Raw genomic sequence first — 17984 nt, forward strand, 5'->3', positions numbered from 1 at the left:
CTGTTTTCAGTTTCTTCAATCAGCTCACTTGCATTACAAAAGATAAGTACCACTTGGCATGACTGGACTCAAAAGTAGATACTAAAATAATAACTTTATAATAATAGTTGAAATTCTTAACACCTGCAGTGAGAGAAATGGGTGTTTTCCCCCAACAAACTGAAACAGAGATGAAAGCTGCCTGCAAATGTCACTTGTAGCCTTGAAAACGTGAGAGTATTCCAGTATCTTAGGTTCACTTATTACCTCATTTTTTAATAGCTTTATCTTGCTGACTGAAACCTAAACAGTCAAATTAGTTTACCTTCTTGAAGGTGTGTACTTGACTACCATTTGATATGAATGGAAGCAAATAGAATAAAGGAATAGACCTCGAAAGGAATGAGGGTATACCAAGCATATGAATGTATATACACATATATATGGATGTGTGTATATATAAAAATAATATAGATAAAATATCTGAGTTCTTGCTAAAGGTTTGATCATTAGAACTATGTTTAAATAGCTCAAAGAAGCTTGTTAAAGAAAAATGATCCTGAATGATGTATCAGTCTCTGAAACTGATCTACTGACCTTTTTTTTTTTCCTATTGAACCGCATATGGCTTCCACTGCCTATACTTTACATGAGCAAAAAGGCATCAAACATCAACATTTCAGAGCAGATCCAAAGACCTTTTCAAAGATTAAAATTAAACTTTTTGAAGACCTTATCTTTCTGATGTACAACAAATCATTCCAACTGGCACTTCAGCAAATGAACATCTTTCTATACCAGAAAGCCTTGAATAACTCTTTTGCATTTCTAAATCGTATTAACACTGACCCATGTAATGAAAATGCTGCATACTGGCTGATGAATGTTGTGTGTTGACTAGCTTATAAAATGGTTTATTTGGGAAAATTATCTCTGAATTTAACAACCTGTTTCATTTCAACATCTGCCATGAAAAAGATTTCCAATATAGTATGCGAGACTAAAATATTGAATTACAAAAAAAAAAAAAAAAAAATCCACAATCTATTTGCTTTATTCCCTTTACTGGTGGTTTTTTTCCCACCTTTTTCCTGTTTGTCCCTGCCTCCATCTTGGAGTGACCTAACAGGCATTTCAAAGATACCTGATTTAGGCCAGACCTGGACACTTTCAACAGATGCATTAAAGCAAGGGAGGGAAAAAAAAGATAAATTGGGGTTTTGTGTGAAGAAAGTAGTACCAATGGACCACTTGATTTCATTGGCACAGATCTGTGGCTTAAGGGTTTGAGGGATGCTTCTTGGAAATGTCACATAAGACTCATGGTACAGAAGGAATGGGGAGAAAGACAGAGAAGTTGTGCAGTGGGAGAGACAAGCAAAGAGAGGGGAGGTGAATGGAGAAATAACTTACAAAAGTTACTCAGTTCTTCAAAGGCTAAATTTATTTTTTATTTTTATTCTTTAAAAAGCTTGTTTATTTGACACATTATGGTTATCTGACTAGATTTAGTAAGAGAAGTGGCCTTTCCTTTTTAAATGGCATTCCTTTGCAATTCCAATTTACATCCAAACCATTTTGTAAGTGTTGCTTACCAGTTGTAGTATGTATTGCACTGGTTCTTGCATTGTGTGGTGTGAATTCATAAGAGGTTTCAAAGGTTGCGACAGACTGTCTAGCCTGCCCTGTGTTCCTTGTGTGTAAATTTTGATGGTTGTAAGTGTTCCATAGTTTTATAAATTATTAGTTTGATATTTTCTGTGCTGCATTATGAAAGATTTTGCACATTATTGAAGATTTAACAAACTGTTCTTAAACATAGTCCTCATAGAAAGAATATATTTGAATTTGCATGCATTTATTTACTGCATCCAGTTTGAAAGAACTCAACTAGCCACACTGAAAAGACTGTATTAAAACATAAAATAACTAAATTCTATGAGGAATTAATAAAACTCATGACCTTGCAGTAGCAGGTTTTGATAGTGGGAGGAAAATAAGCCAAGGAAAATGACTTAAGAAAGAGTATGCTAGAATAGCTCTTTGAATGCTGGGTCACAACAGGCTTTTTCCTGTACAGGCCCCAGAAACATTTCTCAGCCTAAGCTGAACTTGTGTTTATTTAACTTTACTCTGGTATTTCTTCCTGCTTCTGAATTTATCAATAAAATCTGGTTTTATTTAAGATAACTTGTGTATGTCTTGGATAAAACAAGCAAACAAAAAAACCCTCTAGTTTTTCCTTTGGGAGTGTGAGTAGGACCGAGACAGTTAATGGCCTTGTGGTTGGGCAATTCATGGAGAAGTTTGAGAGTCTCCCTGGACATGACCACAGACTTGCAAGAGTTATTGTCAACAAAGGAGAAGGTAATGATAGAAATATTGAATGTGTTGGTTACAAAGAAAATATATGTCTGTAATGTGGCTTTAGTCTAAGTTAAACTTGACTTTTCAATATGAAACATTCTGGATCATGTTGGGAGCAGGAAAGGTATCATTAATGTGCTGTTTTAGTTTCCACATAGCAACTTCACCTTTCCTATAGGTTATGGCTTCTACTTTTCACTCAGTAAGAAACAGGAATTATGTTAAGATCCTGAATATTAAATGTTGAAAGCCAATTGAACGCTATACACTTTGTAAAGCTGCTAATATTTCAATGTTAGGGCCAACTGGATTTTTACACAAAAAACTTGTCTTGAGCCATGTCACTGTAGGGCAGAAAATGAAGAGTTGGCTGTATGGCCTGCTGATACCCAGCGAGAGACATGCTTGCTTTAAATAGTACATGTGGAATATCCATAAATCGTATTTCTTAGATTTCATAGGAAGAGATTATTATTTAGTCTTAAAGGTGCCAAGGGGTTAAGACAAATCTGAATAATTGAACAGCCTGTAAAATTCAGGTTGGGAGGAGATTTTCAGGGCAGTCACAGCTGCAGAAAATTCTGGCAACTTCTCCTGAGGAGAAAAATATTCATGTGATTTCAGGTTTATGTTGCTTTAAGGGTGGTAAGTACTTCAGTTATGAGCCCATTTGTAACAAGAAATTCGTGTTTTAAACAGGAAAAAGTGTCTTTAGGGATCGGAAGTTCCCTGTGTCAATAGTAATATTCACAAAATCTGCACGCTGCCCATCTGTTAGTAGTAAGATGGAAAACCCAGCAGCATTAGTGTAGCTATACTTCACTTTTTGGCACTACTTAATGTGCTTGTTATCCTTGTGACAAGCAATGAGTCCTGTTGTACTTAATCATGCGCAGACACAAGTAGCAGGTAGTCTTTCTGCCCCAAAGACTTTCCTGTCTAACTAGATAAGGCCACTGGAGAGGAGGATGCAATGCACAGAGTATCTGATAGAAGATGTTATGTTGGTTAAATTTTTTTTTTTTTTTTTTATTTTTTTTTTTTTAGGTTTGGTTAGGAAGTGGTAAGTCAACTGGGATGAAACCCTGAAGGAAAGAAGGCAAGGCTAGGTGCTGGGGAGAAAACCATGCAAGGGTGCTGTTGCAGAGTACAATTGAGGAAGGAGCAGTGGGAAAGAGATTCAGAACAAGCAGCTGAGGAGCACAGGGTTGAGGAAGTCGTGCCAAAATCTGGTTGCTCTATGCTCGCTGCCTTGGCAGCTTCTGTAGCTGCTCTTGCTGTCTGGGGTTTCTGGTTTGTTCTTCCCTAGCAGTATTTGTTTAGATGGTATGGCTGGGGAAGAAGGAAAAAGCAACACCTAAGTTCCTGCACTTTGAAAATTATGTCCTCCCTTACATATGTTTTGATATAGGACAGTCCAGTAAAGAGGAATTGTCCTTTTTGAGACCTTTTGGGGCTTTTTGTTCTTTTTATTTGCAACAGGTCCTTAACCTTGCCATAGTCTTGCCTCACTCATGCCTGTAATACTACAGTGCATGTATCAGTCCCCACCTTTGGAGCTCTATTCTGTTGTTTTCACCCATTGATTTTTTTTTTTTTTTAAGTATTCTAGACTACAAAAGCACTGGAAATGTTGTGTTTCTTTTTCTAAAATGGAATTTCAAGTCATTTATTATACTACCCTATCTCTGAATATATTTTTGCCACTTCTGCTTTTTTATGCTGCTTTGTGAAAGACCCCATAAGAGAAACAACTAAACAGATGGAAAATAATGAAACAAGCAAGCTTCAAATTGCCATCAAAGTACCTAATATAAATTAGCTAAGGCTAGACATTTTCTTAAGTATATTTTACAGTATTCCTAAGTGTTCATTCTGACAGTAATATCTAAAATGCATTATGTTTATGTGCTGCTAAAGGATCAAAAATACCTAAATGAAAAATAGCTCAATTACTGAGTCACTTTTGATTTGACTGCTAAAGTGTATTGGGGTACAATGTAGCCAATCAACCTGTCTGTCAGCTTGAGGCTTCTTTTCCCTGTAGAACCTTTAAATAGTTTGAATATTCCGTCACTTCTGTTTTCTTTTTTTAGTTCTTAGGAATTCTTTCTTGGAAGTTGTGCCTTAGCACAAATAATCTTTTGTGGTACTATGCTGACTGTGTACTTTCTTGTACTGTGCAGGAATTCTGAAATATGATAAACTACTGTGTTTTGCAATGCATGAGATGCCTTTTACCCTACTGTGTAAATGGAGATACACAATTATGTATATGACCTGCCCAATAAAGTATGTAACAATTAATATGATAGTTGAATTCAGACCAGTTACTTAAAAAAGATACAACCTTCTCTTTCGGTGGTCACTTTGAACTTCAGTGTGAGCCTGATTTAAGATCAAATGAGGACAGATCCAAATCTAGATATGAATTACTGCAAATATTTGTACCTGTAGAACAATATCTGTCGCTTAATAGCAAGTTCTGTTGATTAAAATTTTATATTCTCTGTTTGGTATTGGTTCATATGTTGTTTACTGTAGCGTGTCTGATAGTTACTAATATAGATCAGCAGCCATGATGTTTTTACATTGCAAAGTAGAGAGGAAAAAACAGAAATACAGTTGTGGTCAGATGATTTAGTCCACTAAAAGTTGACCAGGACACACAAAATTTGCTGAAAATCAAGAAGTTGGTCAAGTGAAGCACATTACGAGTTTTGTCTTATCAAGATTTGTATGTTGGAAACGGCAAAATAACAGTACTGTAGGATTTCTGTGAAAACGTACATTATTACTACAGATTCATGAGGTATCATAGTCTGCCAAAGCAGTGATTACTTAAGAAAAGGAAAAAATATTACAGAGTGCTTTCAGGTATGTCATAGAAACAGGAGGGTCAAAATACTGCAGGAAGCAAGGCAAATTGGAAACATGTTTGAGATTTGTTCTTAAGATAAGCTATGGGAAAGTGGAAGGAATAGTCTCAGTAAAACCAGTGACCATGAAAACATACTATACATCATGGTATATTATGGTGCTGTGTATGTGGAATTTCTAATGGCAAGTGAAATCTTTATTGGTATTTTTGGGCTGTAAAGATGAGTAAATGAAAAAAGGATAGAATAGCAAATAGTCTTAATGAGATGCAGACATATTGGGGCTATGAAGAAGCCACTCCTGCTAATTTTTGTCATGTAAGCGTAGAACTGCTTGAACAGAGACTGTGTAAAGAAGGAAGCGTGCTGCTTGTCATGCCTTATTACACATCAGAGCTTTTGCCATTGGATGTTTCCTGTAATAAACCTTTGAAAAGTGTTATGAAGAAACACTGGAATAAGTGGGTGATGGGCAGATAATCAGGTGTTTACACTGCAAGGAGTTTAATAGGTCTTACTATATAGGCTTGTTAGTTGAACATTTTGAAATGGGTCATAGCAGAAGCAAAATGTAGCATTAGCAAGGCACTTGCTAGTAGTAAGGGTGACTGTTCAAGACAATTTAGAGCTACAATTCTGAAAGAGAGAGAGAATTCTGTTGTTTCAGTGGTTGTGAAAATCAAGATGACGTGCATTTAGTGATGAACTATGAAAAAGACTACTGATTAAAGGTAAGGAAACAATAAAGCTTGTCTTTACTGCTGTAAAGTCATATAAAGAATGCAAATTATTTTACTGGAAGTAATCATTACAATTCAAACTGAATAATTTTTAACCACTTTATCTTTGAGGGATTGATGGAGAAGCGCGTCTTCTGCATAGAAAACACGGTACCTGTTGTTAATTTTAGGATTTCTTTAATTGTACTTTCTTCAGAGTTTTAATAATGGTTACAGTCCTGCTTCTTGGATTCTTGCTCTTCAGTTGTTAATATGACAACCCTTATGCTTCCTGTTCTGAGGCACTGCCTGAATTTGTGCCAGTGCAGTTGTAATTTTACCCAATCTTCATCCGTTTCCTTGTTTAATGTTAACGTCTACATAAACATTATTTAGTCATCAATTACATTTTCCCATTTTATTGTTTTATAGTGGCAAATTTACCATGTCTTAGAAGTTAATGAATGATAGATCTAGAGTTTGATGTTTCCCAGAAAGGTGAGGAACATCAGATAGCAGCAGCAAAGTTTTCCTGTACCCTGATGTACATGTGGGAGGCCAACTTAGTAGGTGTAACTCATATCCTTGTTGCTAAGGCTTTCAGTGATGGTATATCAGTATCGATGTTGCTTTTGGGCACATACCAGGTGAACGTTGCTTTAACATGCTTTTCAAATAAAAAATTGAAGTGTCTGTCCTGGTAATTGCAGCTGCATGAGAAACAGTTGCTTCTAATAATGTATGGATAATCTTTAGTTTTTTAATCCACAAGCCCTTTACCTGTAATAGTCTGTTTTTATCTGTCGGCTTATTTTAGTCTCGTGTTGTTGGACATCGTAATACAGAACAGACTGGTAAATTGCAAAAGTGATTTTGTTATGATTTCTTTCGGCTCATGATGGTGGTGGTTGTTGTTGTTGTTTAGGAAACCTGAATTGACTGACTCTGCCTCTCTGCTAGAGACCTTCAAGTTTCTTGAAAATGCAGCTGCAGACTTTAGTGATGAAGAAGATGAAGAAGATATTGAAGGAAGAGAGAAAACAATCATTGATACTGCAACAGTGAGTGGAAAAAATAATTGAAAAAGTTACGAAGAACAGAAAAAATGAGGTTAATGAGATGCCTATATGCAAAGTATATCACTGTGTATGTACACGTGCAAATCATTAATGCATCTTTATGATGGTCTGTCCAAGCATGTGTGCATAAGAGGAATTATATATGCATTTCTGAGTTTGTGCATACAAGTTAAGCTTTGTCATCTTTATTGCTTCAAGTTTGCAGCGACAGATTAAAATTTTTTTAAATTGTCTTTCTACTATTCCATCCTGCCCAGTGTTTTTGATATCTATTGGACAAAATTTTTAAGATAGCAGATGTCCTTTTTTTACAATTTTCAGATAGTTTGGAGGTATTGTTCGTAACGTTACATGTCAAAAATGCATTGTTTCTTGAATATTTATATAAATGTATTGATATTTAAAATTACTTGTAGAAATTTATCCTTGTAGGGTACAGAACTGAAATACCACATTTCTCTTTAAATAGCTTGTGGAAGGAAGAACAAGTATAACTGGAAAAACTCTGACATGTGATTAATGAACTTTTTTGTTTGTTTATTCAGTCAAATACCTGAAACTCCCTCATGATCTATACTTTGCTATATGATTTGGTCATATGATCACATAAGATAGATACATACAATCAGTACTCAATTTTATCCTCTTCTTTTCAAAGTTAATATTTATTCAATGAGTTGCGTTTCCTAACAGTTGAAGTAGATAAGAGTTATGAGGGACGTGATTGTTTCTATGATCAGTTTTAAGAATGAACACTTAAAAACCCATCAGTTTTAAAGAGGAGCTTTGTAAGCTTGTTCCTCTCATCCATGGGCTGTGACCTAATGTCTGAGACTCTTCTGTAAAATCATCTGTAATACAGTATGTTCAATAAGTCTGCTGAAGGAATGAAGCTTGAAATTTAGAATTGCTTCAGGTTTTGAAATTGGCTCATTGTATTTAGAGGAAACAGTCATTCATCCTCATGAACGATGGGATGTTGGCAGATGTTCAACTATTGGATATTGAAGTCTTCTCAGACTTCTCAGACCCTTCACAAGGTGCCACGTCAAAACGCTGTGATGAATGTAATTTTTCTTTTTCTGTAGAAGTAAAATTTATGCTACAGATTTCATGTATCATGGCATCAGCTCACCTGTTAGTCAAACAACTGTAAAGCTTTTAGTCCATTTTGATCATTGAAGGAAAAGTAAATTTACTGCATTTCTGTATGCAGAAAGCATACAGTGAGGTCCTTCATAAAAACATGTATTTGTTCTTTTACCAAAATTTGATAATTTTATAATTTTTTTTACCAAATTTGCTTTTGAATTTGAAAGGGAAATGCAGTTTAAACATGGAAGTACCATGTTTAAATAACTGAGAATGTATTCAGGATGGAATGCTTTTTGCTAAACCTAAGCAAATTATCTCTTGTCAGTTGGTTTGGGTTTTTTTTTTCCCTAGACTTGTCTTTTGGTCCACATGTAGAGTGATTTCAGGGATGTGAGTTTAAAACGCTATTTTCAGAGAAGCAGAGTGAGTTTGGTTTTGCTGAAGTCCCTTCTACAGCATTCTGGGGATTTTGTTTGTGGGTTTTGTGTGTTGCTTTTTTTTTTTTTTTTTTTTTTAAAAGCTGTATTAACAGAAAGTTTGTAATTCTCTGGTATAAAAAAAAATAGTGGTCTAGGTCAGTGTAGACTTACTATCCAGTGATCGATTATTGGTGTTCGTGGGAAGAAAGATCTACAGACAAATTTCATTTTGACTTAGAAACTTGAACAAAGTCTGTATACTTATTCCAGATTTGCTTATTAATGTATACTTTTCTGCTTCTTTAACTTCCTGTTAGGATTTTGCATAGAAGACGAGATGGTACTGCTGGGTATAAAGATGTGCATGTAACTTGATTCAGCTTTTTTGTCTCCTTCCTGACCTTTCAGATTGTAAGGAAAAGAGTGCTATCTGACAGCAGTGAAGACAGAGATACAGAAGAAGCTTTGAAAGAGTTTGACTTTTTGGTTACCTCTGATGAAGGTGATGGGGAATCAAGAAGTTCAGGAGATGGAACAGACTGGGGTAAGGAAGTTTAATGGATTGTACCAGGAGGAAAAAAAAATGTGCTAAGAATATATTGTGACTGATTGATTGATTGAGATCTCTGTCATGATCACAGCACCTTTTGAGTATTCCTGCAGTAAATAATTGGCAGACTGAAGTCCTCTTGACATAATATTCTCATTTTTCTGTATACTACTTCAAGGATTCTTCAAGGTTTATCTTTTTGGTCATTATCTTTTTCCTTTAATAATAGGGTAGACAGAATTTGAATTTTATGAGCGGAATTTCAATGTGTTTTCCCAGTGACCCATGCTAATGAAGGGCTCTGATAAAGTTGTATTTTACAGTTATGACATGAAAGTTATTTGTCATCTTTGGATTCTCCCACTTTGATACAGAGAGTAATGTGAGTCATAAAGACTGAATTAATTGTACTCTTATTGTGTGTTAGCAATCTGGGCAATATGAGTTATTCAGTTGGTCAAATTTTCTTTTATAATTTATCAGAAGAATAGATCTTTACACCCCCTAGTCATTAGAGAGACATTTCACAAACTGTTCTCTGTCCTTTGAGGTTTGTGTCCTGCAACCCAGAATGCCAGCATCCACTTTACCTTGACATAATTATTCCGCATAAACCCACTGCATAGGGAAGGGAAGAAGGAAGAGAACTGGTTAAATATCTTGATGGGGAGTTGTTTCTTCCTTAAGCTGCTCTGGAAAGTCTTAAGCATAAGTGGACACAGAGGGGAGATGAATAGGAAGTAATTGAGCTTTATAATGGATCTGAAACCTCGACAGACAAATAAGCCATGGGAGCTGTGGATCTCACATTAGCTAACAGCTCCAAGATGCTGTATTTCACTGAAGCCATGTCCAGCTCCTGGCTGGACTCCAAATTATTGTACAGTGTGGTGTAGTCTCTCTGCTTAAGAGGATGTGCCTCAATATCGTTAGATACAGCAGTCAGTATTCTGTTCACCAAACAAATATAGGAATGTTACTCTTTTTTACAAAAAATATTTTTATTAGGTTGTTCTGATACTTCTCGTTAATATTAAATTTTATCCATTTATGCTTGATAAGTGTAGCTATTGCTTGTGTCACTGAAAAGTTAGTATGCCAACAGGAGCTTTTTTGTTCTCAAATTCACACTTCTGGTTTATTTTTACTTTCATTGATGACAGCTGAGTACAAATGAGCAAAAGTCTAACACTGAAAATAAATTGTCATGGAAAGTAGTAAGTTTCATTTCTAGAAATACTAAGGGGTTTTTTGAGTATAGACGTTCATGTTTTTCAGTTACTTGTTTCACAACCTGTGTCTTTTATTGTAACTGTATATAAGAATAAGCTTCTTCAAGGAACTGCTGTTATGAATCACTTTGATTTAAGTGAAACTGTTAAGTGTAGCATGGAAGAGTGATGTTGTATAGTGAGGATAGAAGCAAACAAAGGAAGTCCTTGCTTCATTTTGGATCCCAACCACTACTGATCAGTTAGAGTAATCTGTTGAACCCATTTGGCTTGACAGGTCCTCAGAAGAGTTCAGGTAATTTTTAAACTATAAAGCTCTTGCACGGTAGTAGTTCAGGATCCACTTGTGAAGTTGAACAGAACCTGTGGGACATGCAGGAAGCATCCTGGGACAGTCTGTAGAAGATTAACGTATTAAGTATTTTCCTGGCAACAATACAGTCTAATATAAATTCATTTAAACTTTTTGTTGGAGGAGAGCAAAAAATCTTGTCTAGGCAGGGAGGAAAAGCATGATTAAAACTTATAACCTGGTCCCAGAAACAATACATACTTGTTTCTCTCAAGCATGATTTTCTCATACCTCTTTTCAGTTCTTCACGCAATTTGTGATCATTCGTGGTACTTATTTGGGCATGTGTATTAAGAGGACATGACTTAGCCCACAGACCATTGTTTTAGAGCCTCTCTCCAGCTTATTAATACCTCTCTATTTTCATAGCAGCTACAAATAGCCTAATGTCTCAAGACTTCGAGTGTTGATTTAATCTGTCACTCCTGAGTATAGGATCATGACTGAAAGGGGTGAGAGATCATCTAGTCCAACCTCCTGCTCAGATCCATTTGCAGCAGGTTACTCTGGCCTTCTGGTCAAGTTTTGAGTATCTTCCAAAAAAGAAGTTCCCATAAACTCTCAGGGGCAGTATTCTGGTATTTGACTGTCCTCATAGTAAGAAGTATTTTGCCCTTCTGTGATGCAAGTCTAAGCAGAGTCTGTCTCTGTCTTCTCTACACCTGCCCATTAGGTAGTTGTAGGCAGTGCTAAGATGCCTCTTCTGCCATTGCCGAACACTCACAGTAGTCTCAGCCCCTCCTTGTAGCTCACCTGCTCCAGCTACCTTAACCATCTTAGTGGCTCCCTGGACTTGCTATACTATGTCAATAGTAGGTACTTAGCATTACATTTACAAGGTTTCCCAGTATAAGAAATATTATACTGGATGCAGTGCTCAAGGTGTGGTCTGACAAGTGCCAAACAGAGGGGAGTAATCACTTCCCTCACCCTGCTCTCTATGTTCTTGTTAATACAGCCCAGGATAGGATTGATCTCCCTTGCTGCAAGAGTACGTTGCTGACTCCTGTTTGATTTGATGTTGATGGAGGATCACTAGGTGTTTTTTAGCATAGTTTTTCTAACAAGTCAGTCCCCATAATAACCCATGTCTGGTTTTGTATCTTCTGTCCAACCATAGTCACTCCTTCAGATTGTGACTGATAGGGTTCTGCTTCCTCTATAGACATTTAATACTCTTTCTGCATATTAGTCTGAGGATAAGTTTATTATTGTTCGTATTTTAAAGGGTCTAGAATAGTTTATTGATGTACAAAGCAAACTTGGTCTGAAAGGAATTAATTTTTAAATAATAAGGTTGAGATTTTAATGGGGGGAAAAAAGCAAAAAGATAACGCATGTCAAAAAATTTTGTAGCTGTAATGGTCATGAAAGTAAATATATATGAGGAAAAGCTGTATTACCTCCCTCCTCGCAAATTTTTTGTTTTAAGCTGCCTCAGTACACTCTTTCTGTATATGGAAAAAATTACTTAGAGTTTTGAACTCACATAACACATTTTGTTCAAAATTTCCAAGTACCATACTACTATTGGAAGAATACTTCCCTGTATCATGTCGCAGGGGAAGCAATTTGAGAGAGATGGGTTGGGGTTTTTTGTCGTTTTTTTTTAAAGTGGGGATTCTTTTTTTTCATTAGGCATGTTGAAATGTTTTGTGTATTTTCTCAAAGACTAGTAACTCAGGCCTTCCAGTTTCTGTGAAATTTCATGGCTTTAGTGCTTTAAGATTTTATTCAAACCTTAGTGACATGTATACTGTGTTCCAAAATGATTTAAATGTGTTGCTGCTTTGTGTAAATGACAACATAGCACAAAGGCAATGAAATGAGAATTTGAAATGCAACGCAACATCTGAGTTGTAAAGTTATGTTGACCAGTACCATAGCTGCTGCTTCTAAGTGTAATAATTCTTTCCCTAGAGGAAAAAAAAGCTGAAAAATATGTCCTGATTTATTTTAAAGTAAATGTGGCTTACATTTCTGAACAGCTATGTGCTTGGTTATAGAAATTAGGCATGTGAAATTTCATCTCAATTTTTTATTAAGAAAATTCTGAGCAGTAGAAGTGGAATGTGAGTAGCAGTTTTACAGCTTTCACAAGCTTGGTGCTATTTCTGTCTGTTTAAAATAAAAGACAAATGCCGTTGACAGCAGCTGTTACCTCCTTCAGTGGAGATCACTTGGTGACATTATTGAAAAAGGATGTTTCATTTGTTTTACTTTGTTTAGAAAAGGAAGACCAGTGTCTCATGCCTGAAGCCTGGAATGTCGACCAGGGAGTAATAACCAAACTCAAGGAGCAATACAAAAAGGAGCGCAAGGGGAAAAAGGGGGTGAAGAGTAAGTGGAAAACATTGCACCTTAAAATCATAAATCTCACATCTTTCACACCCTTAATTCTATCTCTCTTTCAATGTTTTCCTAAAATTACTTACTCTTTTACTTTGCTGCTCCTGACTGCTTTCCTGTTCACCAGTTCTCAGGGGTTGAAATTAATGACAGTCAATCAAGTTACCTGATAAATAGGTGGATTAGATATAACTTCTTCCAACCAGGTGTTGGATTAATTAAAAATTCTTGCTTTGAGCATGGATTATACTTGTGTTATTCAGAAACTTAAATTGTAAAAAGGCATTGGTTTAATAGTTCATGCTTTAATATAGAAGACTTCAGAACCCTTTCTTAGCTGGAAACATGCCAGTTTCACAGGAACAGCTAAAGTCTGGTATGTAAATTAAAAAAAAAACAAACAGAAACTGTTTTGAGTATCCTATTAGATGACAGAGGGAGAAAACAGGTTAATTTCTACCCCTGTTTATACTTAACATTCACAACATGAAAGTCATGCTGTCATCCTAATTTGTTATGCAGGGCTCGAAATAGGAAGCAACTCTGACCATCAGTTTATTTGTAAATCACAGGATTTAATTATTGACTTTCATACCTGTGGGACTAGCTTTTTAAAATGTTGGGTATTGTTATCCAAACAAAAAGACTGTGATCAGTATCTGAAATACAGTTTCTAGCCCTGTATTGTATTTTTTGTTATATTTCTTGAAATACAAATCTATTTTGTAAAATCGATGTTTTTTGATAAGTAAGCTTTAAAATTTTTTGAACTCAGATGAAGTGTTTAAAATGAAACACTGTATTCACAGCTATATTTCAAACATCTAGCCATATTGAGAATTCATATGTGAATGATGTAAACTAATAATACTGCATGTAGCCCAGTAAGAAATTTGAGGGATGTTTCTCTCTTTATGGGAAGATGCTTATGAATACCAAGAAAATTCTCACTTCTGGAGAGACATGCGTAACGACGCAAAAGGCGTCAGATCCTCGCATCATTGAGGCTGACTTGTTTTACTTTTTGTATTGATACTGTGATAAGCTGCTGCTCAGCAGTTGGTTATGTTGCTGAAATTATGCTATCAAATACACAAACTAAACCACTTTTTTTCTTTTTGATGAAAAAAAGTAAATCGTTGCCGTACTTGAAATTTCTCAAGTGATATTTTTGTCATCTTTGGAATCATTTAAGTTACCGGAAATAAATTGCAAGTCTGACAAGAAGCTGAGTTGGCCAACTAAAGTATTAATGATTCACAAAATTGACTCTAAATTTCTTTATAGTTAAGATGGAGAGGGCATACCAATATATGACTTCAGTGAAATTGATTTTTGTAACTTGTCTGTTATTTTTAAAATACACAGATGTGCTGTGTAGTTCAGGGTAAATAGTTGTAGGGTTAACTTAGCAGAAATTATTTAATCAAACTGTTGAAATTATATTCTCGAACAGCTGTTGAGTGCTTTTTATTTTTGATAATAAAACTTAATATTTAATTGTTAATATAGACATAGATATTATTGGAACATGTTTTATATATTTATGAGAAAAATTCCTCATCTAAGGCAGCACTTGGACATCTAGTGCTCCTTCATGAAGATAACTACTGCTCGGTACATTTACAGTACCTTTTGGATTGATTTGATTGGTTTGATCTTGGGATACCAAATGGTTTACTGCAGTACAGAAATTAAGCATCTTTCCATGGACAAACCATCGTTGGAAGGGCATCAGTGCAGAAAAATCAGGAAGAATCACAGCGTGTTTTCAGCTATTCATGATATTGCACATAGTGAAGAAGAGTGTGAGGAAAGAAGTCCAGGGAAAAAGAAGGGACTAAATATCTTGACATTAAATTGTACAAAGTTTGTTTCTATGACCTTAATCTCATCATAAATGGTGCTTAGACGCTGAACTGCTATTAAGTAAAATATTGTTTTTATAAATCAGATATTACAGTAAAACAATCTTGCAAAATCCTACCTACTGTTTTCCTGAATCAAGTAATATTTTTGTGACGGACAAGTTAAATACAATTTAGTTTATTATCAGTCATTATGGTTAGGGTGGACAAAGTAGAGTTTGCAACTGCATTAGTAAACTATGATTTTGCAAGGCTGTAGTAAACACTCCTGTGAAGTAATAATAGAATCATAGAATGGTTTTATGCGAGAATACATATATTAGAGTACACTTCTGTGTTAAAGCTGCTTAAAAATAGCTGTATTATTTACTGGTCTAGGAAAAAACATAATGGACTATGGGTAAGACATTTTCCCATTCTTAATTAAACTTACAACAGGAAAAACTACCGAAGATATGTTTCAGCCTCAATCCTATATAAAACAGTCAAAACAGGGATGTGGGAAAATGATGGAGCAAAGCACAGGTAAGTGTCAAGAAGGGCATGGGTCTTCACCATACGTAGCTTCAGGAAGTAGGCCAGTGAATCCAGTTGCATTTATATTTTTTAATATAACTTTTTGGATTATATAGTTCACAATACTACACTACTGCACAAATAAATTTAAAATAATCATGTTGTCATAAGAATATGCTGCACAAAGTACCTGATGCACAAAGTTTAAAATATTCACAAATGTCAGCTATTGTTTTGGAAAAGTAAATATTCTAATAATCAGTGTGACTCAGTTGGAGGCATTCTTCAGCATCCCATGCAAGTAGCAGTATGAGTTGATAAATGTGGGGAAAATTGTGCGTTCACAATTCTCAGTTGCTTCTATCACTTTCTTTTCAAGAAATTCATTTCATGCTGGATGATTAGTTACTGATGAAAATAGTTGCTCATTAGTTTTTCTGTGGTAACGTTATAATGTAGGGTAGGATCCATTGTTGCATGTGCTGTCGTAGCATATCTGCTGTAAGTCGTGCCGTCATGAACTATGCATAAACCATTTAATTTTTTGTTTTTTCTGGTTAGGGCCCAACAGGTCAAAGCTGCAAGATATGCTTGCAAACTTGAGGGATGTTGATGATCTCCCTTCATTGCAGCCATCTGTTGCACCTTCTTCTAGGCCCAGTAGCTCAAGGCTCATTGAACATGAGATAAACAGGACGGATGAAGGTAAGTATTAAAAATGTGCATACACCTTTGTAAAGGGTAGATGTTTGTAGTTACTTCTATTTAAAGATCATTCTCTAAGACTGTCCAAGCACTTTACAAATACTGATTCAGCATTATGAGTTCTGTCTAAGTGTGATAAATGGCATTTCCATTCCTCCCCTCTGGTCACTATTAGTAAGGCCAAGACGCCTACCTAGGTAAAGTCTTGGCTGAATACCGTTGAACATTTGGAACTTGGTGGATATGAGGATCTTAAGTCACTCGCTTTTGTTTGTGCTCAGGCCTGGCAGTCAAGTGTGGAACATAAACTCTCAGGACATAAAAACATCTGTTTTCTCCCCATGAACATAATTTTAAATGTATGTATATGTATACATATATACACACACATATGTATGTGTTCTTTTTTTAAGTGCAAAGATACAAGCTCTGCAGGTAAACAAAAGGGACTAGGTATAGCTTTTAAATGCATGTGGTGATTGTGTAGTCAATCATACAGAACAACTTACAGCTTGCCAGTATGTTAATTTCCATAATGTGTTCCAAAAATTAAAAAGAAATTCTCATAGCAGCTAGTCCAAGTATGGAAAACCACACATCTTTGCAATGAGGCATGTGGTTACCATAGTGTTATGTCTGAAAGTTGCTAAGTCATCTATTTGATTCAACATTTGAATTGCTATAATATGCAGCACAATAAAATAAATATATAAGGCTACATTAATTTGTGGAAGATCGTATCATGTTCTTTATTTAAATGGTAAATATGTCTTTTGAAAAATGAGCAAAACACGGGTTTCACTTAGCAGTCTTTCAGTGAGCATGAAAAGTAGGTTGGCCAAGTTATAATTAAGATGCATAAAAAGCCCCGGCGTGTGGCATAGTTACCAAAGATCTCAGTAGTTCTATTTCTTAAACACTCAGTGATTTTCTTTATGAAAGAAGGGGGTAACTTAGCAACACTTTGAAAAGTGGAGGAATTTTTTGTTGAATGTTTCCTTTCCAACTTTTCTCACATGTACTGAGAGCCATACTAGCAGAGCTCTATTTTCATGTCCTTTCCAGAATGTGTTTTTTAATTCAGAGACTCAGATGGACTCTCACAAAAACAGAAGAGGACAGCTGAATAATAATCAGTCCATCAGAGTTCACTATTACAAAAATAAATCTGAGACTCTATGATATTTTTGGCATACAGGTGGTTTTTTTTTATTCTAGTAACTTTTCAAATTTGATGTCCTATATGTATTGCTTGTTGAGTGGAATATTACATCCTAAGTTCAAAAGAGAGAAAAAGAGAATGGTAGTTTAGGCTTCAGGGTGAAGAAAGTAAGAGATGTTTGTGATTAAAAGGTAATAACTAAGAGACCTAATCAAATGGCAGAGCTTGAAAGGCTTTTATTTGGTTGTAAAAAGTAATAGAAAGCAAAGAGGACACTCAATAGAGGTATGAGTGTGGAATGGAAAGACCACAGGAAGATTAGCTTGCTTTACACTGGGCAGACTGGAGAGGAATTGAATAGCATCTGAACCTGATGCCTTTGGGACAAGAGGGAAGCAGCCTGAACAGATCAGGCTATTCATTGTAAACCACAGTTTGCTTGGTTTTAAGTTGGTGTTGGTGCTGTTAGACTAGATAAGATGCTGAGAATGAGATAGTTTTTCCTTTCCACTCTCCCTGGTAGCAACAGTATTTGCCAAGGCTTGTATTTACAATGGAGCTAAAAGGGGAAAAAATTGTAATTTACTGAAAAAAAACTTGTAATTTGAGACAAAAGGTGTATAAAATTGAATGAATTCTCTTGTGTCCAGAAGATAACACATTTTCATCTATTCAGTCCCCCTTTTGTGATGTGTAGACTTGGAGAGCTATTG

At 35.5% G+C, this 17984-nt stretch overlaps 1 protein-coding gene across 4 annotated transcripts in view; it reads left to right on the forward strand.

Moving 5' to 3' along the window:
* Positions 1-17984, forward strand: part of STRN (striatin) — a 73418-nt gene that overhangs the window by 31634 nt on the left and 23800 nt on the right. For 2 of the 4 annotated variants that reach the window (XM_069800509.1, XM_069800510.1), the window contains exons 6-10: positions 6870-7005; positions 8946-9081; positions 12901-13011; positions 15327-15413; positions 15966-16109. In XM_069800509.1, coding sequence (XP_069656610.1) covers positions 6870-7005; positions 8946-9081; positions 12901-13011; positions 15327-15413; positions 15966-16109 — 614 coding nt within the window. The remainder of the gene's footprint in view (positions 1-6869; positions 7006-8945; positions 9082-12900; positions 13012-15326; positions 15414-15965; positions 16110-17984) is intronic. The other 2 variants (XM_069800511.1, XM_069800513.1) reach the window with 2 other exon arrangements.

The sequence above is a fragment of the Haliaeetus albicilla genome, chromosome 13 (genome assembly GCF_947461875.1).
Source record: "Haliaeetus albicilla chromosome 13, bHalAlb1.1, whole genome shotgun sequence".
Taxonomy (NCBI): domain Eukaryota; kingdom Metazoa; phylum Chordata; class Aves; order Accipitriformes; family Accipitridae; genus Haliaeetus; species Haliaeetus albicilla.